Raw genomic sequence first — 27,038 nt, 5'->3', positions numbered from 1 at the left:
CCTGAAGCATGGATCCCTGTAGGACTGGGCCCAGGGGCTTCAATAGCAGTTTTGTCTGACTAAGGTCCTGTGTATAAAGTGTTTTGTAGCACCTGGTTTATAACTGGAATAGCTCTATGATATCTCTCAATTTTTCTGAAGCAGCTGGTGGCAGACAGCTACAGATGTGTCTGGCCCTACTTCTATGCCAGTGTCATGGGGAAGGTTTTAATTTAGTATTTGGAGACTAAATTACTGGAAGCCATGGCCACGTGGTCTAGTGGAATGGCCACAGGGCTGGCTGCCAGGCGCCTCCTGAGTTCTGCTCCCAGACTCACTATGTGGCCTTGACCACATCACTTCACTGCTCTGTGCCTCAGTTTCCCCAGCTGCACAATGAGGATAATGATACTTACCTACCTCACAGGGGTGTTGTGAGGCTTAAGAGCCCAATTCCTGCAGCCCTGGGAGATCAGCCTGAATAAGGGCTTCAGGATTTGGCCCCTAATGAGTTAATGTATGTAAGATATTAAATGTTGTTCTTATTTTGACTTTCTTTATAGAACTGGAAAAAATAATTAATTATTGCTTTGTCTTTAAAAACAAGGAAAATATTTATCCACAAAAACCTCCGGTGTGGGAGCAAGAGGCATGTCCTGAAGGGAAAACACTTTAATAATAATTTAAATTCATTGTCTAAGGGTCTGATCCTTTAAGGTGCTGAGCACCCTTGACCCCACTGACTGCAGTGAGAGTTGCACATGGCCTCTCCAAAGGACACGCTCAGCATCTCAGGTAGGGTTGCCAACCCTCCAAGATTGTCCTGGAGTTTCCAGGAATTAAAGATGAATCTTTAATGAAAGGTTATGTCATGGGATCAAACCTACAGAAATACGTCCAACCAGAATTGGCAACCCTAGGCTTAAAGAGTCCGTAGTGTGGCCATGGGCCCAATGCAACCTGGGTGGCCCTCTCCCTATAACTGCAGGGTGAGGACAAAGCAGATTATCTGTGGGGTTCTGTGGCTGGTGAACGTCACTAAACAAGCAATATCTGTCAATCTGTTAAGGAAGATCCCAGCCCAAGCAAGAAATATTATGATTGTGGGCGTCTGATCAACACTTGTCTAAACAGATACGTAAACTCAATTAAATCAATGGGTGTTTGGCACTTACCTTGCTCAGGTGCTTTTGTAAATCCCACTTTGTACCTGTCTGCATCTTTTGGTGCCTAAATCCCTTTGTAAATCTGGCCCAATGTGCCTCCCCTGAGATGCTGATTGCCCTCAACTCACAGTGACTTCACAGGAGCTGGTCCAAGGACCTTTTTGCTGGAGAGTATTAACTCACAACTCTCATTTTTGACTGGTGGGATGAGAGCTGGGTGAGACTTTCCAGTCAATTTGGTGACACCAAAACTTGAAGCAGATTCATTTCAACATTTTCAAAATGAAGCATTTCAAGTTTTCAGTTTGAAACAACTTTTCCTTTCCAAACTTTCCTTTCTTTTATTTAAAAAAATCAAATAAAATTGGGAAGAGTTTGCAAATGGACAAAATCAAAACAAAACCTTTCCTGTGACCTAGAATATTTTTCATGACTCTTCAAAATTTGCCCGTGAGCTGAAAATAATCATTTTATTCATCCTGCTGTAGCTGGGATGTAAAATCTGGTAGCACTAGAATGCTAGGGCTAGTTCTTAGTTTTCCTGTCTAAATTAACTGAATTAAAAACTTTGCTCTGAAATGTAGGTTTCTGGGAAGGGCCTTAACTTAGTCATTCCCCAACTCTGTGTGCGGGAGTGAGCTGCGGGGAATTTTCATAAGAAGAGGAAATGAAGTTGTTACTTGAGTTCTCATGTCAGTCAGGGCATCTTTTTCCTATATTGCTGCAAAGTTGAAATTAAACTTTATTTTCCTATATGGGCATATAAGACTTTTTTTATCCGGGGGGAGGGGGGAGCGAGGGGCAGGAGGAACATATAGATTTGAAAAGAGAGAACCTGGTTTCAAAGGGTTTGAACCCTTTTTATTGTAATCATGGAGTCCTCTTCATACATGTCATGGTCCTTTTAAATATCAACTCTTTCTTTCTAAGGCAACTTAAATGGAAAAGTCACAGGATTTGAACTTGCCAAATAACAAGTGGGTGAACTCCATCTTCTTTCCAGCATGGCTGTTTTTTCTTGTTACCCAGCACAGGGCTTGATGACATTGCATTACACTCCATTGCGTTACACTGTATGTTGTGTCAGGGCACTGAAATCAGTGGAGGTAAATATGGGCGAGAATCCGCCCCAGGGCTGATGATCTGGTTTGTGGGAAGGGGGGCCAGAAGAGGAATTCCAGGCCTCGCCTGGACTAGGATTTCAAGATGTGGTGTTAGTGTGTTAGCTGACACCCGCTAAAAAGCAGTGTAGACTTCAACACATGCTAAACTGGTCATGTTGAAGCCTAGCCCCAAGATGGGGCTTAAAATGGGAGGAATTGCCTCAGACACATGAGTACCCTTAATTGCTGAATGCAAACCTTACATGAAGGCTTGGCTTACTCTCCGGTACATATGTCAAGGCTGCCCCCTCTTCCCCAGATGGCAAAATTAGTGGCTGATAATCCACATTTATACTGCTCTGAGCAGCCATATGGGAAAGGAATTTTTATTTTGTGCCTCTCTGACACCCATATTTGTGTTGAGTAGTACCTTGTTTGACAAGAAATGCCATTCATTTCAATGCGATGACCCCGTACAGTAAGGTACTATCTAATCCAAGTATAGGTGTCAGAATCTGGCCTTGTACAATGTCTCCAGTGTAATAGGCACAAACAGGCTTTTCTTCAGCCTCAAGCATGCGTATCGTCTTGTTCCAGTGCCTTGAGTAAATATATATTGGCAAAGCAAGGAGAATTGCACTCTGTTTATGTCAGTGCTAGGTTATGTCTGCTGCTAGCATTCCCAGGTACAAATTGTTACAGAAATCCATGTTGGGAACATTTCTTCTTTCTTCCTTCTTACAGTGTCAATGCTTTAGATCAAGTGCTGCAATCGGAGTTGATGGCCTGATGTTTCTGGTTGCCGTGCTGGGTACGGAAACCAGCCTTTTCCCCATGCAGCCCAAAATGTTTGCCAGTGACCTCAACAGAGGATGTGGAAGGAGCAGCATTCAGACGTGGCAGCCTCAGGGTTTTCAGCCTGACTGGGTTGTGCAGACAGAGAGTAGTTCTCTCACCTGGGCTCGAACACCAACCCCAGTTCCTGTTTACCACATGCTGACAGAGCCTGATTCTTTGGGGCTCAGTGTGATGTCAGATGACCAGCCGGCACACAACTTTTGCTGTTCCTTCTCAGGAGCAAATCCAGTGCTCTGTTGTTTGAAATCCATCTTCTAGTACAGCCTTGGCCCTACCGTGCTTTTATGCTCATGGAGCTGCAGTAGTTCAAGGTTCTCTTTGCTGGACACTGACTAGCTAATATTGCTTCCTACGGTCTAGGAGATCAGTGGGGTTTTTGGTGTGGAACCCTTGAATGGGGGAGGAAGTCTGCAAAAGTCCTAACGGTGCAGGACCATGGTAAATAGCTTGCTGTCATATAGGGCTTGCGCCTGCAAACAATTATCTCTAGGTGAATATGCTTCCCATACAGCCCCACTGACTTCAGTCAGACTCTGTGTGGGAATGACTATAGATGGTATGCAGGATGGAGCCCTTAGTTAGCAAATGAGCATTCAACCCACAGGAGACTCTATGAAGGAAGAGAAAATGTCTTTCCTGGTTGGGTGGTGGTTGTTTGTTTACAGCTAGGGAAAGGAGTAGGACAGTTTGTCTTTCTCTCTGCAAATAAATCACTGTAGAGGATGCACAAGTGAAGAAAAAAAGCATTCCAGTAGAAACAGATGGGAGTGGAATATGGATTCAGGGCTGAAACTGATTTCCCTCCAGAACAGAGAAGAATTCTTCTTTGACTACTGAGATAGCAGATAGGTTTGAGCCATGAGCTTTGGATGAAATTCTAGGGCCTGTGTTATGGAGGAAGTCTGACTAAATCATCAGAATGGGCCTTTCTGGTCTTAAAAAGTATGGGCCAGCTCCTCAGCTGGTATGAATCAGCATAGTGCCCTTGAATTCAGAGCAATGCTGATTCACACCAATGAGGATCTGGCCCCAAAAGAATCTATGAATCCAGAGCTGGATCACTCTTGGTCAAGTTTTGGCAGTTTCAGATCTTGTGTTCCAGCATAGGCTCATCTCCGCTCTAAAGAGCGAAACCTCAGAATATGGCAAAAGCATTTGCTAAAGATTTTTTGCATCAGGGATGGGGGGTGGGAATCAGTTGCTGGGGGGAAAAGCCTACTGAATTGGCTCGAGAGTCTCATGTAAATGCAAGACCAAGTCCTAAAATCAAACCAGCCAGAGTGTGTCTTTTTTTTGTTAAAATAATTGCAGACAAATTGCATCTTTAACAGATTAACTGTTGGTTTTTGAACATTCGTGTTCGCTATGGAAAGAAGAAAAGGAGTACTTGTGGCACCTTAGAGACTAACCAATTTATTTGAGCATAAGCTTTCGTGAGCTACAGCTCACTTCATCGGACACATAAAGTGGAAAATACAGTGAGATTTATATACACAGACCATGGAAAAAATGGGTGTTTACCATACACGTTGTAAGGAGAGTGATCACTTAAGATGAGCTATTACCAGCAGGAGAATGGGGTGGGGGGAGAGAAAACTTTTTGAAGTGATAATCAAGGTGGGTCATTTCCAGGAGTTAACAAGAACGTCTGAGGAACAGTGGGGTGGGGGAGGAATAAACAAGGGGAAATCGTTTTACTTTGTGTAATGACTCAACCACTCCCAGTCTCTATTCAAGCCTAAGTTAATTGTATCCAATTTGCAAATTAATTCCAATTCAGCAGTCTCTCGTTGGAGTCTGTTTTCAAAGTTTTTTTTTTTTTTTGTTGAAGAATAGTCACTTTTAGATCAGAAATCGAGTGGCCAGCGAGATTGAAATAGTCTCCGACTGGTTTTTGAATGTTATAATTCTTGACATCTGATTTGTGTCCATTTATTCTTTTACATAGAGACTGTCCAGTTTGACCAATGTACATGGCAGAGGGGCATTGCTGGCACACGATGGCATATATCACATTGGTAGATGTGCAGGTGAACGCAAGGACTGTAAGCAAGGACTGGCCTGTCTCCCAAGATTTGTGAGAGTGATGGGTCGTCCTTCAGGATAGGCTGTAGATCCTTGATAATCCGTCACCTTCAGCCCCCAACTAAAACCTCTCCAACGCATTATCAAGGATCTACAACCTATCCTGAAGGACGACCCATCACTCTCACAGATCTTGGGAGACAGGCCAGTCCTTGCTTACAGACAGCCCCCCAACCTGAAGCAAATACTCACCAGCAACCACACACCACACAACAGAACCACTAACCCAGGAACCTATCCTTGCAACAAAGCCCGTTGCCAACTGTGCTCACATATCTATTCAGGAGACACCATCATGGGGCCTAATCACATCAGCCACACTATCAGAGGCTCATTCACCTGCACATCTACCAATGTGATATGTGCCAGCAATGCCCCTCTGCCATGTACATTGGTCAAACTGGACAGTCTCTACGAAAAAGAATAAATGGACACAAATCAGATGTCAAGAATTATAACATTCAAAAACCAGTCGGAGACTATTTCAATCTCTCTGGCCACTCGATTTCTGATCTAAAAGTGACTATTCTTCAACAAAAAAAACTTTGAAAACAGACTCCAACGAGAGACTGCTGAATTGGAATTAATTTGCAAATTGGATACAATTAACTTAGGCTTGAATAGAGACTGGGAGTGGTTGAGTCATTATACAAAGTAAAACTATTTCCCGTTGTTTATTCCTCCCCTACCCCACTGTTCCTCAGACATTCTTGTTAACTCCTGGAAATGACCCACCTTGATGATCACTTCAAAAGGTTTTCTCTCCCCCCACCCCACTCTCCTGCTGGTAATAGCTCATCTTAAGTGATCACTCTCCTTACAATGTGTATGATAAACACCCATTTTTTCATGGTCTGCGTGTATATAAATCTCACTGTATTTTCCACTTTATGCATCCGATGAAGTGAGCGGTAGCTCACGAAAGCTTATGCTCAAATAAATGTTAGTCTCTAAGGTGCCACAAGTCCTCCTTTTCTTTTTGCGAATACAGACTAATACGGCTGCTACTCTGAAATCTACGGAAAGAGGCGTGCAGTAGCAAATCCTCTGTGAAACCTGCACTGTGGGTTCCCTAAAGGTGGGGGTGGATTGTTTTGTAATGTACTCTAGCGTGTGTCAATAAATGTGACTTTCCTACATTGTTCAATCTGATCCGTGCCATTGTGGCACCTTGATGTACTAGAACAATCCAATCTCCGGCTCATTACCGGACAACGGCCACTCCTGCAGCTACTGGTATAACACACCAGCAGAGCAATAAGCACCAACGTGCTGGAGAGATTGAAAACTCTCCCAGAGTATCAGTAGCAGCAGCACAGTGTGTGCCTGACGGTTTGGCTGCTTTCCCTGTTCAAAGCATTGTTTGTAGAAGCCCATGCAATGGACCACAGGGCATCACGCAGTGAGAATAACTGCACAAAATAATTGGGGATTGTGGCCTGCCTCAGTTACATTTTTCCCTATTTCAATTGTAAGGTCCTGGAAACTCCACTGCCCTGTTACATCACATTCTAATGGAATCTGATCCTGCTTGGTGTTAGTTCCATTTCTAAAGGATTAATGAAGGATTAATAGATTGTTATAGAGCCCAACAGGTCTATAGGTTATAAACCCATAACTTAAAACCACTCATAACACCTTCTACTGATGTGCTTATAACCATCGATAACACACACTGCTCATGGCTGGAACATGAGTATAACGTTAACTGTTTAGTAACCTTTGTATAAGCGGAACCCTAATACACAATCTGACCCAGCCTCTTTCTAATATTCTTTTTGCTGCTCATCATTAATGCAAGGTGCTGTTTACTGATATTGTTTCTTTAAAGTTTAGATTTATATACAAATAAAAATCAGTGACTATATCCAATTACTCTATATTACTTTTATATGGAATCTTTTTATCCAAGACTCTTGAAGTACGTTGCAATCCTTAATAAAGCCTCAGGATACCTCTGTGGTAGGTAAGTATTATTATTACCTCTGTTTTACTTGTGAATAGGAGACTGTAGAGAAAGATGAAGTGATTAAGCCAAGGGTATTCGGCAAGTCAGTGGCAGAGCCAAGAATTGAATCCAGGTGTCCTGGCTGCCAATCCACTGCTCTAACCATTTCCACATCGCATTAGGGAGAAACACAATATTAATGAAAAGTTAAAGTTACTCAGTTAACTTTTTTTCAGTGTCTGGAAATGCAGACGTGAAAAATCCCTCAGTAACACAGCCACTCTACACATATTCAGGCACTTTATTTTCCAAATTGACTCAAATGGCTGCTAAAAATTTCCTAAAATGTTTTAGGCAGCCATAAAAGTTTACCACCACTGTGTAAGAAAGTTATAACCACATGAAAATGGGGGAGGCGGGGAAGGAATGATAACGGACATAACACGCCTGATAAAATAAATAAAACTATCCCTAGCAATAATACTGTAATTTTTTTAAATTTAGTTGGTGATTGTGTCATAATTTCAGTATTAAATCTATTTTTGTTCATCTGGGTTTCTTTGCTGCAATAAGTGAATAGTGGCCATTCATTACTCAATAAGGTCCCTTATATAGATCCTTGTCATAAGCAGCTGACCATTTCTTTTACAAGTAAGAAGATGTTATCTTCCCCGTGTCTATTCACTTTATTTAACCATGAAAAATTGCTGCTTGGCCTTCTTTGCAATGTAGCTTTTCAATGAGTCAGACAGCAAGAGGTTTTCAAATAATACCTCATGCCAGAAATGTGACGTGCAGCTTCTAAAGAGCAGTGATTCTGTAGACAACCAGATTCTTGAAAAGTCAGGAGAGACTGAATGTTCCTTATAACAAAACAACCCTCCTGTGCCGAGTATTGAGAAATAATGGGTTGCAGTGACTTAATTAATATTTAGTGAGGCTGGTTGAACGTTTTCTGTCAATTTAAATGTGATGGGAAATTGAGTTTTCAGTCAAGTTATTACTTTGTATTGTTTAGTGTTGTTACTCTTTTTGGTGTAGAAGGTGACTGTTTTCGCTGAACATTTCTGATTATTCATTGGGAACCAAAAGCCATACTGATCTGAGCGAAAACCAAAAAAAGTTTGATTTTTTTTCATCTGGACATATTTTGTTTTTTCCCACTTACAAAAACTTTTAAAAAATGGCTTTCAGGTTTTTGATTAGAAGTCAAACTTTTCAGTAGAAAACAATTATTTTCACTGTGGTTGAAATCTTCCCTCTCTGCATTTTCTAACCAGTTCTAATATTTAAGTCAGAACGAGGGGGGATTTTCAAAATTGTTCATCTTTAGCCTAATCCTGTTCTTACTGAAATCAGTGGCTCGTTGACATGAGTTAGGTCAGCGCTGAGTGCTTTTGAAAATCTCACCCTAGAAGATACAAAATAGTGATCGAAATTTGGAACTGACTCAAGGTCTTTTGAAGGATGGATGGCCATGTGACAAGAACAAGTCAAGTAGGCAGATTATCCGGGTGTGATTCTTTGCTCTGTCATTCCTGTGTGACCAAGTTGCAAAGGCCAATATTTTCAAAAGTGGCAACTGATTTTGGATGGCTCCATTTTGACACACCTCTCAAGATCTTGCTGGCACACAGGTGAATTTAAATCTAGCTCTGCAGAACTCCATCACAGAAATGCATCTCTATTTAAAAACTGGCCTGAAATTTTACAGCAGCTAGTGAGGTCTGTGTAGATTGTCACCGTTCTCATCTTTTTGAGGAACATACAAAAAGTGGAAATTACAGAAGATTGATGTGAGGAAACCAAACCATAGTTTGAAGTCCCATTGCTACAGAAGGCAAAGTATCGGATGAGGTCCCTAAACAGTATTGGGATACACATGTCAACCACCTTTAGGCCACCCTTATTCGCATTATGTAGATGAGAATCTCTAGGTCCGCTTACTTTTTGTAAACTATTTATAGAGCATATTTAGTTGGGTCATTCTGTAACTAGCAGATTGCACAGAAATCAACTTCTTTTTGGGTCATGACAATGTTTGAATAAAGTCCATCTGCAGAGAGCCTATTACAGCTGAGATAACTGAATCTGGCAAATTGTTAACTCATTAAGATATTAAAAGGATCTGCATGGTGGTGGGGCCCTTTTATGGCAGTCTTTACTGCAGCTTGTTTATTATAAACTCACAGCGAGAATGCAGGAACTTCTAGATTGTCTGTTGCTTTGACTGCTAGACAACACTGCCCTTCCAGAGTTGGGAATAGAATTCAAGAACTCTGATGCCCAGTCCTGCTGCTTTAACCACCACAACCCATGCGCTTCTCTTTTCTTACCATTTCCCAGTGCAGACATCTGCCAAAAAAAATGCATGCACCCAAAATGAAAACTGATCTCATTCTGTATATGGACCTATTCCCTCTACTGTACCTTTCCTAGAATAGACACATTAAAGATTACATTTAGCTGCAACAAAATTATCAGTTTGACATGAATATTGGTTTAAGAACAGTCCCTAATTAGAACCACTCAATCCCACTATCTATGAATTAGAGATGGGAACTGTGCCACAGAGCTGGATGCCCCAGGCTGGTCTAGGAGAGGAGTGAGTGAACTTCATACCTACGTCTCTGCACCCTGAAGTAATTCAGACAAGTGCTGACCCTGAGGGGAGATGGGGAGAACAGAGTTTGCCCTCTCAGGGGGCTGGGAGAGAGAAGGAATCTGCTCCTTCTTGCTTATTTTAATTCTCTGGATAAGTCTTTTTCTTGTTCTTTTTTCTCCACTTATAATAACCTCCCCCCAGGAGTTAAACCCTTCCCCATGTGAGTGGGTTCATATAGCATCCTTTGCTAATTTCCACCGTTATCTCTGTTGTTAGAAGGGATGGGCCCAAACCAAAAGCCCAGATCCAAATACCCTGAACTTTGTAGATACTGAATATGGATCCAAATTTCCCAGAAGAATAGATTCTCTCCACCTGGCAAAAGGACTGGCTTTTCTCTGCATTTTTTATTTCTGCTGACTGTATTTTTATGTTAAAATTTTGGAAATAATTAGCAGAACATGGAACATTGGGGCTGTGAAGTTAAAATCCCTCAACTGTCTCCCCCTTAGTCAATGTGGGTAAATGATGTGGTTTGTAGTTTCCTTAGGAGAACTGCCAGCAGCTCATTACTTCAAGAAGAATCAGCTTTTGAGCGTTTACAGTTGTTGTTAATGATTTTAACCCTGGAATAGGTCTTGATCTCTGATTAATCCCAAGGAAGCAATTGGGCCCTGCCCTCTCTGACATGTAGGAGTGCTGGGAAGAAACTGGACTTTATGTGCTGCTCCCCGTCCTGAGACAGAGGGCTGGTGAGAGGGATGAAAGTATTCCCTTAGTCCCACTTCAAAGGTCCTGAGGCAAAGGCTGAGAGAGGGTCAGGAGGGGGTGCTCCAGAGAAGGGATGGGGGAGCCCCACAAGACAGTGGGAACACAAGGGGGGAGAAAGCGCTGAGTGCTCCCGTTGTCCATTCCTTAAAGGGCAACGTCAGCCTATTCCCTTTCCCGGCTCACAGTTCTTATGGCCTTCATTGACAGGATCGGCACCATCACCAGCCCTATCAATGAGATCTCCGCCACCCTGTGAGTGGCTTCAGATCAGGGGCTTGATGGGGCCCCAACTCCTTGCTTGTGCTTCAGGACAGCTCTGGAGTTCCTCTGGTTCCTTGGTGTCCTCAGCTGCTTGCAGGGGCAGCCTGAAGCCATCGGATACAAGAAGCTTGACAGTCATGCTGCCTATAAGTTCCAGAAGGAGCCCGAAGTGCACACTTAAGATGACACTGTCCCCTGTGTTATATGGTCAGCAGGAGGCCTCTGCCACTCAGAGACACCAGCAGGCTCTGAACTGGTTCTCTGTGTGCAGGAAGTACTGGCACTTCTCACTAGGCCTCCCTTTTGTAACAGCTCTAGCTGCGCTTCTTCTATACCTCATTCACCAAATACCAACCCTTGTCTCGGCTGCTCGGGCTGTGTGGCTTTAGATAGTTCATTGTATTTTTTGTTCCTAAATCTGATCATTCCAAATGCTGACTGCTCCATCTTCAGTCACAGTCAGACAAGTGTCATGCAGTCGAGTTATTGATTGACTTATTCTCCAGAATCCCCAGCCTCTTTCTCCAGCTCTTTTCAGTTCCATTGCCCTAGCGCTCATCGTGAATCCTGTAGCTGGGCTGGTGACTCTGGGTCTGATCCAAAGCCCATTGAAGTAAATGGAAAGGCTCATATTGACATTAAGGGGCTTTGGATTAGGCCCTAGAGCTGTCAGGTTTGAATGTTAAGACCAAACAAACAAAAAACAACCCCCCAAACCACTCTTGCAATTGGAACAATTTTTTTTTTTGCCAGAGTAAAACTACAAGATCAGGCACCTCAGAAATTATAATAACAGTTTCAGATTTCTTTTGACTGTAGTACTCCATGTTCGACTATTTAAAATAAGTCAACAGCTACTTTTAAAATAAAGTGGTCTAGGAAAAGACAGAGGTTCAAACAGTGATGCGCTATTTTCACTCGCCTAAAAAGTCCAGTAACCAAGGTGAGAGGTGTGTATATTTAGAAATTCCTAAGGATTTCAGAGCTGCCAGCAAGATTATACAGCAATTGAGCAAATAATAAGCACTGACAGGTTGGTTAGATTGCAGTTAAAGAGCGGGTTTATACCTCTTCCCAAATATTTATTTAGGCCTCCATGAAACTGTAACTATTTGTGCATCACCTTTGCAAGGACCAAGAATTAAAGTTATTTTCATCGTATGTGGGTGAGCTTATATATGTTTAGAACCTAACTCACTAGCAGGAAATAATCTTACTTAATCATAGGATTTTATTTACTGGTTACTGTGCATCTCCAGCCGGCACTCTTTCTCTTTACCTATGTGACTGGCCCAACTGTTATTCCCAGAAAGATTAGATGCATCTAGACAAGCTATCTGGTGAATACAGGACTCCACCAGCAAATTTAAACAGTAACAGAGATGCTAAAAATGCAGTGCTTTGCTTTTCCATTTGTCATGATTTGGACCGTGGGATTCTATCTGTTTATACACAATAACCTTGTTCCCAGCATTTGCCAGGACTTCTCCCTTTTCACCAGACTGCAGATGGATTCTGTATTGTCCTGTGCTCTTTGTTAATCTAGATTTCAGTCTAACTGGTGTAAATTGTCATATCTGACTTGACTTCAGTTCCTACTCCACTTTAGACCAGCTGAAAAGCTAGCTTAGTATCTTTAGCCAGTTCTGCCCACCAATTAAAACAACTACAATACATATTGTAATCCTCTATTAGTAGCATTATAGTTATGCCTACAAGACACAGTTGAGGTTGGGGCCCCCATTGATTTTTATTCTTATTATTAATTTGTATTTCACCTAGAGGCCCCAGTTAGATCAGACTTGCAGAAATGCTTTAGATCTGTGCTTGCAGCTCTGGTTCCAGTAGTTTTGCCCATTCTGCATTGTAGGGGTGAACGAGGTGAATGGGATGCTCCTGCTTGTCCACCATCAGCCTTCTTTCACTGGCCCATTTCACCAGTCCTCCTTCTGCATTATAAACCTTCAGGGAAGTTTTGCGGGTTTGGCCGGCTTCACTTGACAAGAACTCATTCATGCTCTGGGCAGTCCTGGAAGCCCTGTACCCCACAGTGCAATAGCAAATGATGTTTTTATTTTTACTCTCTGAAATAGAATGGAAAAAAACCAAGGAGGGAGTTAAAAGCTATGTACAACTACAAGGTTTTTCTCACTAATCCAGTATTGCCAACTCCAAACAGTGGTAACTCCGGCCCTCAAAAATCATGCGATTTAAATAAATAAATAATGGATTTAGGGTCCTTTTTATTCAACGTTTAGTTTCTGAACCTTGAGGATATAGGGGTGGCTGGTGTCACATTTTCAAGCTTTGCATCCATAAGTGCTGAGAACTTACTTTTTTTTGAAGCTGAGAGTCTCACATATTTACTTGACTCCAGAAGCTGGGGTTTTTAAAAAAAAGTTACATTTTTATGAGAGTTGGCAATACTTCTAGTCTGTTATTATGATGATGATTTCAGCAATAATGCCCTCAGCACAGGGCATATCCCAGCACCTTTGTCAAGCCATTTAGACACAAAATTTAGTTTGTCTCTTTTTATATAACAAAATCTAATATTAATGATGATTATACATGTTCATGTTTTTTAATGTAATTGAAAATGGTTGTTTCAGTTTGAAATGCCCCACAGCACTTCTTTACCCAGGCTCTTCAGCTCTGTGCCAGTGTATAAGAACCTGAACGTAACACTGAGCAGAAATTGCCCAGTCCAGTTATACCATCTAGGCTGAGTGCCAAAGAGAGAGTAAAATAATAATCCAGAATATGTGATGAAAAGTAAATTAGGTTTTTCATTGGTTTAGTCTTCATAGTCTTGAGTGTTGTTAATAATCCAGGTAAGGCTTTTTTTTTTTTTTTTAATATTACGGCCCAGATTCTTGGCTATGGCTGAGAAGTAGCTCAGGAGGGTGGTGGAAAGGTGACCTTTGCACTTCCCCAGTTCTCAGCTGGCTGTGTGCCAAGCCATTCTCCAGTCGTCTCCAGCACCCCACGGGCTAAGCACTTCTGAAACTCTGGCCCCAGGTGTGCTCACTGCGCTCTTTTGAAAATTCTCACCTTAGAACAGCTTGAAAGCTGTTTGCAACAACAAAGAATGAGTTCTACTGAGATCTTTACTGTACCTGGAAGGAGCTGTTTCTGCAGAAATTCTTGCAGTGTATCACTCTGAGGGTCAATGAGTATTGCCCCTGGCAGATGGCTGACTTCAAATTCAGCTGCACTCCGGATGTCCTAAGAACAGAACATTGACCAATTTTAACTCATTCAAATAAAACCTACAATATCTGATGACTGTTTAAAATATGCAGCATGATGTTTAATGTCAGATCTATTTATGCTATCTCTTAGTTGTCTGAAACTGGAATGAACTATAGGGACATGTGCTCATGTGACTATGTTCCCAAAAAGCCACAAAAACTTGAGTCTTGGGACAGCCAAACTTACGGCTTCATTAAAATTTCATCTGTGTCTAATAAAATCCAGATGAAGACTGTTTCAGCAAAGACTATCACAGGATGGGCTTTGTGAAATGCACATCACCTGCCAGTCCCTTGACCTCAAAAATAAAACTCAAGCCTTTAATTAAATATGTTCTAACAATCGTTTCAGTCAGCGATAACTATGATCTCGCTGCTATTGAGCTACAATTATAGAGTTGGAGTAAAAAATTGCAGACTTTGTACAGGCTTGTTATAAATATAACATAATGTGCACCCTGTTCTCTATTATTTAACCATATTTGAAACAGGATCTTCTAGAGTCTGCGCAAGTTCTGTCTGACCTACTATGGATACAATTTTTCAAGACCTACTGATGGAGATAGTGACAGGACTGCCTTCTAGGTGGGGAGAGACGTTGAAGGTGCATAGGCTGGGGAAGATGACTTATACGGGCCTAAGCAGTGGGTAAGAAATACTAACAATTCTTGGGACCTCTGGTTTGAATCATGGCAGTGTTGCTTCAGCCCATTATAATTCTGAGGTAAATAAACAGATTTAAATATGCTAAGATCTTGTAGATGAGATCTTAAGCAACATACTCTTTCCTCTAGGTAGAATTTGACTATCTAATGGCACTTTGTATAAGAATAAGGTTTTATCCTTGCCCAACGTATCCCTTTTCTCCAGTGTATGCTGGATGATGGGGTGCTGGCTTCACACCCCAGAAGGGGCTGCATTTAGTGGTGCTATAACTATATAGGGCCAGATTCTGTCACCCTTACTGACATTATGTAGTAGCTTACTCCATGAGTAGATCCATTTTCTTCAATGGGATTATTCATAGTCAAGTACAACTCAGCATGAGCAAATTGACAGATAATGTTGTGTATAAACTCCATGAATGTAAGGTCTGAGTGGGAAAAAAAAGGGTTTTATAGAATCCTTATTACAAAATTATCCTTATTTTGTTAGTCACAACTACTCTTCAGTGTGCAAAATGGTACAGTTGTCTCATACAGTCTACTTTTATAAAGCTTGTAAGGATGTTATTTCCACCTCTAATTCCTGAGAACTACTGAGAAATTACTTTGAAAAGCGCAAGCACTGTGTAAAGTTGTTTGTGTGATATTCCACTGTTCGCACAGAAAGCACCTTGTTTTTAACATGAAACTTACCCACCAAGTCCTGCAAAGGAACAAGTACCTTATGTAATATCTCAGATTTTAAAGGGAAGCCTTTTCCAATCAACAGAGAGGCTACATAAATAGACAGTATCAACGGAGTCTGAATCCATTTGTGGTGGATGAAATTAGGTGGTGAAATTCTGACCCTGTTGAAGTCAATCGCAAAACACCCATTGCCTGGCTTTACGGGGGCTAGGTTTTTACCCTGGCAATATCTCTTGGTACCTGCTATCTTTACGTGTCACTAAACAGAATAGTTATAATAACATGGGAAGAGCTTAACTTTATTGCCACTTAGGTGTGGTGGTAATTACATACGTAGCAATGTCTCATTTTTACAACACAGCTTTCACTTACACAGTTTTTAATTTCTCTATGGCAGGGAACTCATCTTCCTACATTTGTTAATTGCAATCCACACAAATGCAATTTTATAAAAATGAATAACAATTTAAAGCAAACAGTATTTAGCATATGCCTTCAATGTGCTTTAGAAACAATCAGGATCTATGTCTGCAATCTTTGCTTACATGAGTCGTGCCATTGAACTCACAGGAGTAAAGACTGCATCACTGGATCTCAGCTAATAAACAGCCTTAGGGCTGAGATCAAGTAGGTAAGTCTGTACGATCACTCCTGCTCTATAGATGAAGAAACTGAAGCAGGGAGGTTGTTATTTGCTCAAGGCCAGTGTCAGAGCTGAGAGTTCTGGGCTCATAGTCACAAGTTCAGGCGTCTCCCATACAAACTAACTAGTGTTGGGTTTTTTTAATATTTCCCCAGAGAATGTTCCAGGCCTTTATTTCTTATCCTCAATTTTCAATTTGTTCCTGATATTGATGGCCAAGAATTGAGATTCTTGACTTGATTTTGGCAAACCTACATGCTAATTTGATTCCTGTGAGTCAACCTTTCCATAGGATCCTCTCCTCTGAAGTCACTATTGGGAGCGAAATCGCATTCCAGAATAGAAAAGCAGACACATTGGATCTGTCTGATCTCTCCTTTTAGCCTCAAGTCTGTGTTTACCAGGGAGTGACTTTTTACTTTTCAACATGATAATGGTAGTATTCCACAACCACTAAGATCCTGTCTGAAAAAAGCAACCCTATTATATTAACAAAAGCTAAGAACAAGTCGTCTTTAGATGTTTTTATAACCCAATTCCCAGAAAAAAAAATCCATGTTGCATGTTAGTTTGTAACAGATACATTTATAGGCGATTCCTAGCTGACATTTTAAAATATTTTAACTTATAAAAATAGCAAAGTGCTTACAAAAAAAATCAAATTCCAGGCAAATCTGTACCATTGTTACTGCAATGTAACAACAGCAGGAGCAGTAAAACCTAGCTAGCTTGGCAGCATTAGACCATAGAGGTTTGTTTTAGTCTAGATCTGAAAGGCTGAACTAGGCAGAAATGTAATATTTGGAATAAATATGCAACTTCAGAAACGGAGTTCCTGCCCAGGGTGCTGATGCAACAATGCAGCTCTGCTCTGCTCTTTCAGAGAGTTCCATTTGTTAAGTGCTTTAGCCAGGGCTGACCCTAGACCAAATGGTGCCCCAGGCAAGGAGCATCTTCAGTGCCCCCTTACAGGACCCTGAGCCCAGTGCCCCACGGAGCCAGGCCCTCACCTTGGTCGCCTGCGCCTAAATCCAGCTCTGGCTCTCGCTGTGACATAACTTGGATGAATGAAACTTTCCCTGTAGAGCCTGACTGACCTTTATAGTTCGTGTTCCCTTAGGAAATGGCTGAAGAACTTGGCTGGTTTTGAAGTGGGGTTTGCAACTGATTTCAAATTAAAATGTAAACTGCCTGTCCAATAGGTTAACAGCATAACCTGCCAAAACTATAGTTTCCTTTCTTTGAGAGGCTTGTTGGCCCCCCACCTTTTCTCTCCATTCAGTTCCCTCAGTTGGAATCTAGAACCTGGCAACATCTGGTGCAATATGGAGTTATGATGAATCAACGGATTGCAGATACAATTACTAGATATATATACTTCTCACCCCACCAGCTGATCTACACAACTGGGGAACCAGAACTAAAACCCCAATCCAAAACACAGGCCTCGTCAAACAGAGCTCTCTTCCCTGGCAGCGGTTCCTTTCCAGGGGCAGAGTATGCTGCCTCTACAACATTCCTTTTTCCTGCACCATCATGTGCTTATACTGGGCATCAGGAAATCTCAGACACTAAAGCTGGCATGGTGAGGTTCTAGGTTGGGACGGGAGACCTCAGTGGAAAATCCGGGTGTTGCAAAAAAGTGGTGTTAATGATTCCCCAGCGCTAGCAAGGGTAGAAGCACTAACGTAGGGTTAGATAGCACAGTTGCACAAACAACCTCACCCTGGCTACAGCGCCCCTTACACTAGGAGCAGTACCAGTGCTAGATAGGCAGTGTGGAAAGTCCTAGTGTAGGTGCCCATACAGTGGGTTTAAAGGAATAAACTGAGCCTAACATAAGTAAATGACACTCAGATCCTACCAGAAACACTATAACAATGCCTGTAAATAAATAATGGGGCGGGAGATTTTGTTTATTTCCTTTCTTGAAGAATCCCATGTGCAAGGCTGTGGGTTTCAATTTTCCTCCAGATCCTCAGTTGGTGTACATCTGCCATGGTGACTTCAACAGTGCTACCTCACTTTACTGCAGCTGAAGAGCTAACCCTATGAGTAAGCTTGATTATAACTTTCTTTTTATTTAATTTGTCACGGTCATGCATGCATCACAATCAGGTCAAGAAAGAATGATAAAAAGCAACTCCATAGAGGACTGAGCCAGGCATGCTTTGAGATCCTTGGGTACACCAGACTATAAAGGGGAAAAGTGTTATTAGTGTCCTCTCCTGCACCCTGGCTCTAAGAGGCCCTACTTGTACAATGTGGAAAGGATAAGACGTGAAGGGAGAAGAGAAAAAAGAGAGGTCTGACATAAGATCATAAGTTAAAAAAAATTCTACCTGAACAGCCAGGTTACACAAAATACTTGTTGAACACAGAAAAATGTTACCCTCTTAAATTGGGTAGTCAGGAGACCAAGACTGATTTTAATTACAGAGTACTTGCTTTAATTCATAGGTAATAAATCACTTACAAGAATGATTAATTCCTCTGGCTTCTCTTCCATCCAGCATTGCAATGTCTCTGTGGTAACTGATTCCACATTTGGAAATGTCTTCTGTACCCGCTTTATGGCTAAACTCATCATTTCTTTGTGGTCACTTATATTCAAATTGTCCATCTTCTGCAGAAATTGTGTTGCCATTATCTTGGCGGTTGCAAAGAACTGTGAAGAATATGGTCTCTAAAGACTTCCTACTTCCTTATCTAGGTAGCAGGTCACATGGTTAGTATTCATTTGGTAAATTAACAGAATTTTAACTCTTATAGTCAATTACATTAGTGGCAAAAAAAGGAAAAACTTATAATTTCTTAGGGAACAAACTTCAAAAATGTAGACATAAAAAATTCTTATTTGTCCTTATAATTAAGCACTACAAAAACAAATGTCTTATATAGCACTAAAAAGAAAAGGAGTACTTGTGGCACTTTAGAGACTAACCAGTTTATTTGAGCATGAGCTTTCGTGAGCTACAGCGCATCCGATGAAGTGAGCTGTAGCTCACGAAAGCTCATGCTCAAATAAACTGGTTAGTCTCTAAGGTGCCACAAGTACTCCTTTTCTTTTTTCTTTTTACGAATACAGACTAACACGGCTGTTACTCTGAAACCTGTCATTATATAGCACTGTTTTTCAAAAAGCAAAAGCTCACAGTTTTTGGCAAGCACCACCTGAAAACGAGTGCAAGTAAAGGCCACCGATTGGAAAGGGAGCTTACTGATACAAAACTGAACTTTGAGTCCTTTGATTCTAGAGTTTGTGCTTTAGTTTTAGCAGCCCAATGCAAACTTTAAAATTATAGGCAGCTATGAGTGAGCAAGGGATATGAGACTAGGTACAAACGGTAGGAAACATTTAACTGCTGTTTTGATTTTTGATTTATTTTTATGTATACAGCTGAATTTGTTATTAAAATACATTAGTATATCTATTCTTCCCCATAACCAACATGGTGGACTATGGACCCAATCCTGCTCCTTGCTGTTGATTTCATTGGGAGCAGTATGAAGCCTTTTATCTCCAAAATTTGGGATTTTTAAAACTTTTTCTGTGTTATTTTTCCCGTGTCATGTTCTACCTTTATTTTCTGAGCTGTTTCTGAAGAGAGATCATTTTCCCTTCTGGGTGCTGTAGTTTTGCTTACTTATTGAAAACTCGTTGTTGCCGGCACCCAGTGCCGAGAGGCAAAACAACAGCAAGGTTCGTTGCCCAGTGTGCGTCACCCAATAATCACAACGGGGTGGAGAAGCAGGAAAGTTTATTTGCAGCTGCAAGAAGGTACAGGGAGAATAGAATCTCAAATCCTGCACACAGAGCAGGAAGTTACACAGGCTTTTATACATCCTTTCTTCAGCATACTTATCCAATAGCAAGCTGCCCTAAGTATCCATATAGCCAGCCAATCCAGTTACCAGCTAATTCCCTTGTTTTTTGTATCATTTGTTAAACTATACATAAAGCTGCTTTATTCAGCATTGTTCTTCCATATCTGCCCTGTTTGGCCTTGTTTAGTTTCAGGCAGTCTGACTCGGCAACATATTGTTGCAGATCCTCAGCATAACTGCTGCGAGTGCCTCCAGGCAGGGGGGGCCAAGGACACTTGGGCCTAGTGCGAGGGGGCTTCATCGACACTCGTGGTCTTCCATCCCCTCGAGTTACCTAGTGGCCATGCCCCAGTGTCCCCAACATCATGAATAAAAATTATCAACCTTTTTTACAAAGGGTTTGTAATTTGAGGTTTTAAAACTAATATTAAGGAGTCCAGTGGAACCTTAAAGAGTAACAGATTTATTTGGGCATAAGCTTTCACGGGTAAAAAAACCCACTTGTTAAATCATATACACAATTTGCTCTGAGATCTATGGATGAAAATCACTGTATATGAGACTGATTATTATCATCATCATCATAGTATTATATCAGAGAAGAGAAAGAATTGTTAGGGCATCTGATCTCACTCTTTCTCTGATACTGTAGCACGTTTGTATGACCCAATTTTAAAAGTCCAGAGCAATGAGGCTTTCATCACTTCCTTTGGGAGACTATTCCACAACCCAGTACATCTCACTGTCAGGAAGTGTTTCCTGATATTCAGCCTAAGTTATCCCTCTTAATTTCACCTAATCACTTTTAGTTGTTTCTCTGTGAACCACACTAAATAATTCTTCCTCTTGCTTGGTGTTTGCAAGCTGTAGACAGTTATCATGTCCCATCTTAGTGTCTCATGCTGCAATGAGTTCCATCCGGGCTGTTCCTAACACATCCTGCATTGTGATGTCACAATGCGGTGTCCTTGATTGTGATGTCAGACACAATGCGGCACCTACACAGCGTGATATCATGTACAGCATGGCACCCTGGCACTGTGGTGTCATGCACACCACAGCACTGCCATGGTGCAGGGTCATGCTCAGTGCAGCATTTCCCCAGTGTGAGGTCATGAACAGGGAGCACAGTACCCCCCCCCCATTCTGTGATGTCATTCACTTAGTGCACTGTGATGTCATGATCGACGCAGCATTCCTTGGCTTTTATGTCCTGAGCAGCCCAGCACGCCCCCGGGTTGTGACGTCATCCACTTGGCGCACGGTGATGTCGTGATACCGCAGCCCTGCTCGGGAGCTGAGTTCTCCCGCACTCAGGACACAAAGGGCCAATCACTGTCCCCCTTCTTGGGCTCACTGGCGTATTCGTTACCCTAGCAACACCCCCACGCTCCGCCGGGCTTCCCAGAATGCACCAGTGCTGCCTTCCGTCCGGCAGGGGGCCGCCGCCATCTTGTGTTCGGGGTGTCTCGGCGCGTGAGCGGGGCCGCCAGCCATGGAGACAGGTGAGAGCCGGGGGCGGCTTCCTCCACTCCCGTGCCCTAGTCACCCCACCCCCAGCTAGGGGAGCCTCCCCTCGGCTCCTGGCCACCGAGCCCCCGGCTGGCGACCCTGCTTCTCTCCGCTTCGCTGGGAAGGGCTCGGAGCTGTGGCGGGGGGGGGGAGTGAACGCCCCTTTCTCACCAGCGCCTGCCCAGGAGCATCCGTGTCTCAATCCCACCCTCCCCCTGCTCTTTCCCCGAAGGGGAGCGCTCCTCGCCCCTCCTCATAGCACCCAGCAGGGCCTGGGTGTTATGAGGCCCCCTCTGTGCCCGCTCCTCTAACACGGCTGTTACTCTGAAACCTTTATATTTTTTTATATGATCATAAATTTGATTGATAGAGAGAACTAATACATGTAGACTTCTGTAACGCATTTGATTTAATCCTCATCTAACATATAACCCCCCCTCCCCCAAATATACAAAGTGCATGCACCCATATTAAATGGATTAAAAGCTTTTCAACTGATAAATCACAAAAAAAAATTGTAAATGGGGAATTGTCTGGGGAGTGGGGGGATGAGTGGTTAGTGAGGTCCTGCTGGGATATGTTCCTTGCAAATACTATTCAATTTCTTTGTGATCTGAGAGAAAATATAAAATTATTGCAGGTAAAATTTGCAGATGACAGATTGGTGAGGTGGTAAATAAAGACTTGTGTTCAGTTTGGTGTTGGTGCCTCAAAAAGGATGTTAAAAAATTGGAAAGCGTTCAGAAAAGGGCAATAAGAGTGATTCAAGACCTGAAAGACAAGTGAGCTGTAGCTCACAAAAGCTCATGCTCAAATAAATTGGTTAGTCTCTAAGGTGCTAGTACTAGTACTCTTTTTGTTTTTGCGAATACAGACTAACACAGCTGCTACTCTGAAACACTTTATAGTGACAGACTAGGGAAGCTCAATCTATTTAATTTATGTAAGAGAAGATTAAGAGGTGATTTGATTGCAGTCTTTAAGTATCTACACGGGGAAGATATTCCTGATAGTAATGACGTTTTGATGTAGCAGGAAAAGGGATAATGAGATCCTGTGATTGAAACTAGGGAAATCCAAACTAGAAATAAGGTACACATTTTTAACAGTGAAGGTAAATGATTGTTGGTATAACTGACATAGGCATGTGGTAGATTTCCCAAGGCTGGATCTTTCTAAAAGGTAGCCTATTGAAGTTATGGGTTTGGTGCTATAATATTTACTGATGTGCCAAATATTGATTAATTTGACAAAGTATCTCAGGTTTGGAAAGAACTATCTTGCAAAATGAATCAATATTACGATTTGATTGGAGGGATATATTGCTTTATCTCCTCCTAACTCCAGATGGAGTGCTTCTGCCTATATGGCTGGGATTGAGAAACAAACCTTCTGTATTCTATGTATAGCTCAGATCCTTATTAATGTTTTTCTTGCTTTCATTTGCATAGAATGCATGGGGTTTTTTTGTACTGACCTACTTTTTCCCCCCCAACATCAGATGATACTGGAAATCGACTTCGGTTCCAACTGGAGTTGGAATTTGTTCAGTGTCTGGCAAACCCCAATTACCTAAACTGTAAGTACTTGAAGTGAAACATCAGGGACCTGAGTAACGAATATTAGTTACCAATATTTACTGTTTCTGGATTGCTAAATATTGAAAAAGGATCTAATACAATAAGGGGGTTGGATCATTTAAGTTATTGATATATAAAAGTTGCTCAGTCTGTAACGCTTCTTGTTCGGACAAGCTTTATAGCAGGAATAGCTTTTTTTTTAAGTAATAAGTTCTATTTTGTGTAATTGTTTTCATTGATGAAACTCCTTGGATGCCAATATAAATTCCTAAATAAATAGCAGAAGCAGCTAAAGGGCATATTAAAATATTTTTAAGTTATTTAAAGGGACACCATCAATTTAAAGATTAGGCAATTAAAAACAAAAGAGAATTCAAGTAATTTTAAGGTGCTACCCCTATCCTTGCCCCTCAACCTTTTTGACAATTTTTATGATGTTACAAACACAATATCCTATTTTTAAAAGTCTGTTCTCTGCCTTGTTGCTCTGTGATAGACCTATACAAAAGGGGAAAGGTGACTAAGTTGCTATAAACACAGTGCTATCAAATGCAAAATAAACATACTGAAAAGAGGAGGATTTTTCATCTCTCAATTATAGGACTCTTGGGAGTGATTTGTAACAGTTGTTGGTTTAAAACATTTTAAAAATAGAAGTGCTCTTTAATAATATATACTAAGCCACACAGAAAGAAGCTTTTGTATGTGCTTTTCTAAAGTTTTAAATGTAATTTGCTTTCTTGCAAGTGCAGTTGATACTCTTGTTTTGTTTCAGTTCTTGCACAGAGAGGGTACTTCAAAGACAAATCTTTTGTAAATTATCTTAAATATTTACTTTACTGGAAAGAACCTGAATATGCCAAATACCTAAAGTAAGTGTTAAATTATTTTGTGTTCTGCGTTGTAATAATGTAATACGGACCTTATATTGTGCGTTATATAACTGTGTACCAGTACTTGATTTGTTTCCAGTCTGCTGATTTGTATTACAAAGTTTGATACATACACAGTCCAGGCCTCATGAGAAGACCTTCTATTTAATTACCTAGATAAGAGGGTGGCACTTACCTTCCCTCAATTATGCAAGTAAATCGTGATTTGGTAGCCCGCACAGAAGCTTCACTGTTTGCTGATAGTAAATATTCTTGAACGCTCTGGTACTACAAAGCCTGAGTCAGGCACAGAAAGAACACTCAGAGTTATTTTGCAACACAGAAAAGAAATGGTATAAAGTACAGCATGGTTTTGAACACTTCTTAATTTTGCAGACTTGTTTCACATTTTGTGTAAGGAGTTTCTTTCTTCTTCTGTTTCTCCACATGAGGTTCTGAAACTGATAACTATTACAGCTGATACACAGAAGCTTTAATGGAAATCTGTGACCTCAGAAAAGTCACTCCAAGAGAAGGGTGAGGGGGGTATGGGTGTGTGTTTCTCAGATTGAAATTATCAGCAACATGATTGAGATCATCTGAGTACATTACTGTATATAAGAATGTTTAAATAAGTGGATAATCTAGAGCAGTGGTTCCCAGGCTTGTTCCACCGCTTGTGCAGGAAAAGCCCCTGGCAGGCTGGCTGGTTTGTTTACCTGCCGTGTCCGCAGGTTCGGCCGATCGCGGCTCCCAGTGGCCGCGGTTTGCTGCTCCGGGCCAATGGGAGCTGCTGGAAGCAATGGCCAGTACGTCCCTCGGCCCGTGCCTCTTACAGCAGCTCCCACTGGCCTGGAGCAGCGAACCATGGCCACTGGGAGCCGCGATCATCCAAACCTGCGGACGTGGCAGGTAAACAAACCAGCCCGGCCCGCCAGGGGCTTTCCCTGCACAAGCGGAGGAACGAGTTTGGGAACCACTGATCTAGACAGCCTCATTTAGATTTTGGGGCTGTTTTCCTTCTCTAATATTGTCCACGTTATCTTAAAGAATGCATTACCATAATTAATTATTTGAATTATAAGTAGCAGAGCTTCTCAAAACATGAATATCTTGCATATAAATATTGTAAAATAATAAACTAAGAATATGGGATTTTTAATACAGAAAGTGGCAGTATATTAAATCTAATCTGGGTAAACCCTGTAAAAGTTTGTATTAAAATATATTGTTTGTTTTTAATCTAGGTATCCTCAGTGTTTGCACATGTTAGAGCTGCTCCAATATGAACACTTCCGTAAAGAACTGGTAAATGCTCAGTGTGCTAAATTTATTGATGAGCAACAGATCCTTCACTGGCAGCATTATTCACGGAAAAGAATGCGTCTCCAGCAAACACTGGCAGAGCAGCAGCAACAGAACAATACTTCTGTAAAATGAGAGCGTTTGACACAGTGGCAACATTTACTTCATGTCAATACATGTATTTGCAAGGGAAAATTTGACTTATTTTTGTAGCTTTGGCATTAGTGATATACATAACCTCATGTGCTAATGTAGACAGAGAACGTTTTTGGTTTATCAAGTGACTGTTTTCCTATCAACAAGTAGTATCCACGTTAACGTGATGTAGCCGATGTATACTTTGTTGAACCTTCAGTGGTGGTTTTGTCTTTTTCCGAAGAAAGAGTACAGTCTTAAGATCACTTTTGGCCTTCATGCATGTATCTATTTTGAAAACTAAATGTGGTTGTCTAAGGTCCCTGTTACCTTCATATCTAACCATGGAGTTACTGAAAGAATTTGTAGTTGAAAAGCCTGTGTTTGAAGGCATATTCTCTGAACTGCAGCGTGTGGAGGACAGTGGCATTGTATAAGGTGACTCTACAAGCCGGGCTAAGAGTCCCCATGTGATGCAGAGAGATATTTCTGTCACAAGGGCAAGGTATGCACAATTGAAATGAGATCTGTTACAGAAAACCTTAATTGTGCACATATCCATATTGAAGCAGAGCTGTCCTATGGCTGCACTTCTGTTTGTCTGTTAACGATTTGTTGTTTACTGCCCTTGCTGTAAACTTAATGCAGATTTGCTGATACCAAAATTTGAAGCATAAACCAAAGTGGTGAGAATAACAGAGGTTGCAGCTGATGAGGGGAGATTAGTACTAACAACTGAGAAGCCCTTCAGTGGGAAATAACCAGTGCAGACACAAAACAGGGGAGATAAACTGTGACAGTTGTACCCATTCAGTTATCTTGTCTCTTCAGTGTCAGCAAGCTTGACCAGTTGCTGCTAGGAAAGCTTAAAGGGAGTAAGTATATTTCAGGTAGTTGTAAATGTTTTTAAGGCTTGTATATGAAAGGTCATAGGTAGAGAAATATTTATCTTTAATATGACTGTTTTTATTACAAGAAGGTGACAACCCCTACAGACATCAATTAAAGCCTTAATAAAAAAGAAATAGGTTATTACACAGTTGTTGTAAGTTATCCCTAATTGTAGAAGAAAGGTAGGGATTATACTTTTTCTTCCTGGCCATTAATTGAGGTGAATGTCAGTTATAAAGAGTAAAGTTCTGACACTAGAAGTAGAAAGTGAAGTGGTTTTTATTTTTCATGGACTTTGATGTTACTTTTCAGCAAGACTGTGGCTGTTGTTGAAACTATATTTAATAAAAAATAACAAAGCTTTGTCCTGCCTGAAGTTTTAATGGGCTTATGCCCTGTAGAACTAATGTAGCTGTCTTCTAAAAGGGTTAAACTTAGATTGGCTATTTTCCACTGTAAAAGGCAATTTGTAAGCAGTTGGCCAGACTAACACTTATGCTTTTAGATAGAAAAAAATAACTTGGATGTAACAAGCGCCTATAAGAGCACAGCAAATATTGCCCGCCAGCTTTTGAATTAGTTATGTAAGCAGAAAGTTGGAAATGTTTCTACAGTATGTGCGCGATATTGCATGTTCCTTCTGTTAAGGACTTCTAGAATAACTCTGTTAAGTTGACTTATGAAAAATCAAAACTGATACATCTGAATTTCATCCTCACATCTACAGTGCTTAACTCTACTTCATGTAGCTCTCCCTTTATTCCACATCAGGGAGTATATTCTCCCTATTTAATCTTTCAAAAGATTGGTAAGGTTTAGAGACTGCTGTAGTGACCAAACCCTCTAAACACTGTTGGCCTTTAAGTTAATGTTTAAAATCTGTATACAGT

General features: G+C 41.3%; 2 protein-coding genes across 2 annotated transcripts; one reads left to right on the top strand and one right to left on the bottom strand.

Moving 5' to 3' along the window:
- Positions 1-12,565: 12,565 nt before the first annotated feature.
- Positions 12,566-18,585, bottom strand: LOC142000460 (tRNA uridine(34) hydroxylase-like). The gene is made up of 3 exons (XM_074974754.1): positions 18,502-18,585; positions 13,896-14,004; positions 12,566-12,860 (listed from the first exon to the last, which is right to left on the bottom strand). The coding sequence occupies exons 1-3, from the start codon at positions 18,532-18,534 to the stop codon at positions 12,592-12,594; spliced, it is 411 nt and encodes a 136-aa protein (XP_074830855.1). The 5' UTR covers positions 18,535-18,585; the 3' UTR covers positions 12,566-12,591.
- A 2,665-nt stretch (positions 18,586-21,250) lies between these two features.
- On the top strand, positions 21,251-26,481 carry MED31 (mediator complex subunit 31). Its single transcript, XM_074974863.1, has 4 exons — positions 21,251-21,358; positions 22,867-22,944; positions 23,721-23,817; positions 25,065-26,481. The coding sequence occupies exons 1-4, from the start codon at positions 21,349-21,351 to the stop codon at positions 25,255-25,257; spliced, it is 378 nt and encodes a 125-aa protein (XP_074830964.1). The 5' UTR covers positions 21,251-21,348; the 3' UTR covers positions 25,258-26,481.
- The last annotated feature ends 557 nt before the right edge of the window (positions 26,482-27,038 follow it).

This window comes from Natator depressus, chromosome 17, assembly GCF_965152275.1.
Source record: "Natator depressus isolate rNatDep1 chromosome 17, rNatDep2.hap1, whole genome shotgun sequence".
In the NCBI taxonomy this organism is placed as follows: Eukaryota; Metazoa; Chordata; order Testudines; family Cheloniidae; genus Natator; species Natator depressus.
Note: the sequence above shows the minus strand (reverse complement) of the source record. Positions and strands in the feature narration are given on the sequence as shown.

What these genes read in the sequence shown, in the direction of transcription:
- LOC142000460 (XM_074974754.1), bottom strand. Translation starts at nt 18,534, where the DNA reads ATGGAAGAGAAGCCAGAGGAATTAATCATTCTT. An exon ending in CAGAGGAATTAATCATTCTT is followed by an intron (nt 14,005 to 18,501) that starts GTAAGTGATTTA and finishes TTCTGTTCTTAG; the next exon opens with GACATCCGGAGTGCAGCTGA. An exon ending in GCAGAAACAGCTCCTTCCAG is followed by an intron (nt 12,861 to 13,895) that starts GTACAGTAAAGA and finishes ATTCTATTTCAG; the next exon opens with AGAGTAAAAATAAAAACATC.
- MED31 (XM_074974863.1), top strand. An exon ending in AAACCCCAATTACCTAAACT is followed by an intron (nt 22,945 to 23,720) that starts GTAAGTACTTGA and finishes GTTTTGTTTCAG; the next exon opens with TTCTTGCACAGAGAGGGTAC. An exon ending in GAATATGCCAAATACCTAAA is followed by an intron (nt 23,818 to 25,064) that starts GTAAGTGTTAAA and finishes TTTTTAATCTAG; the next exon opens with GTATCCTCAGTGTTTGCACA.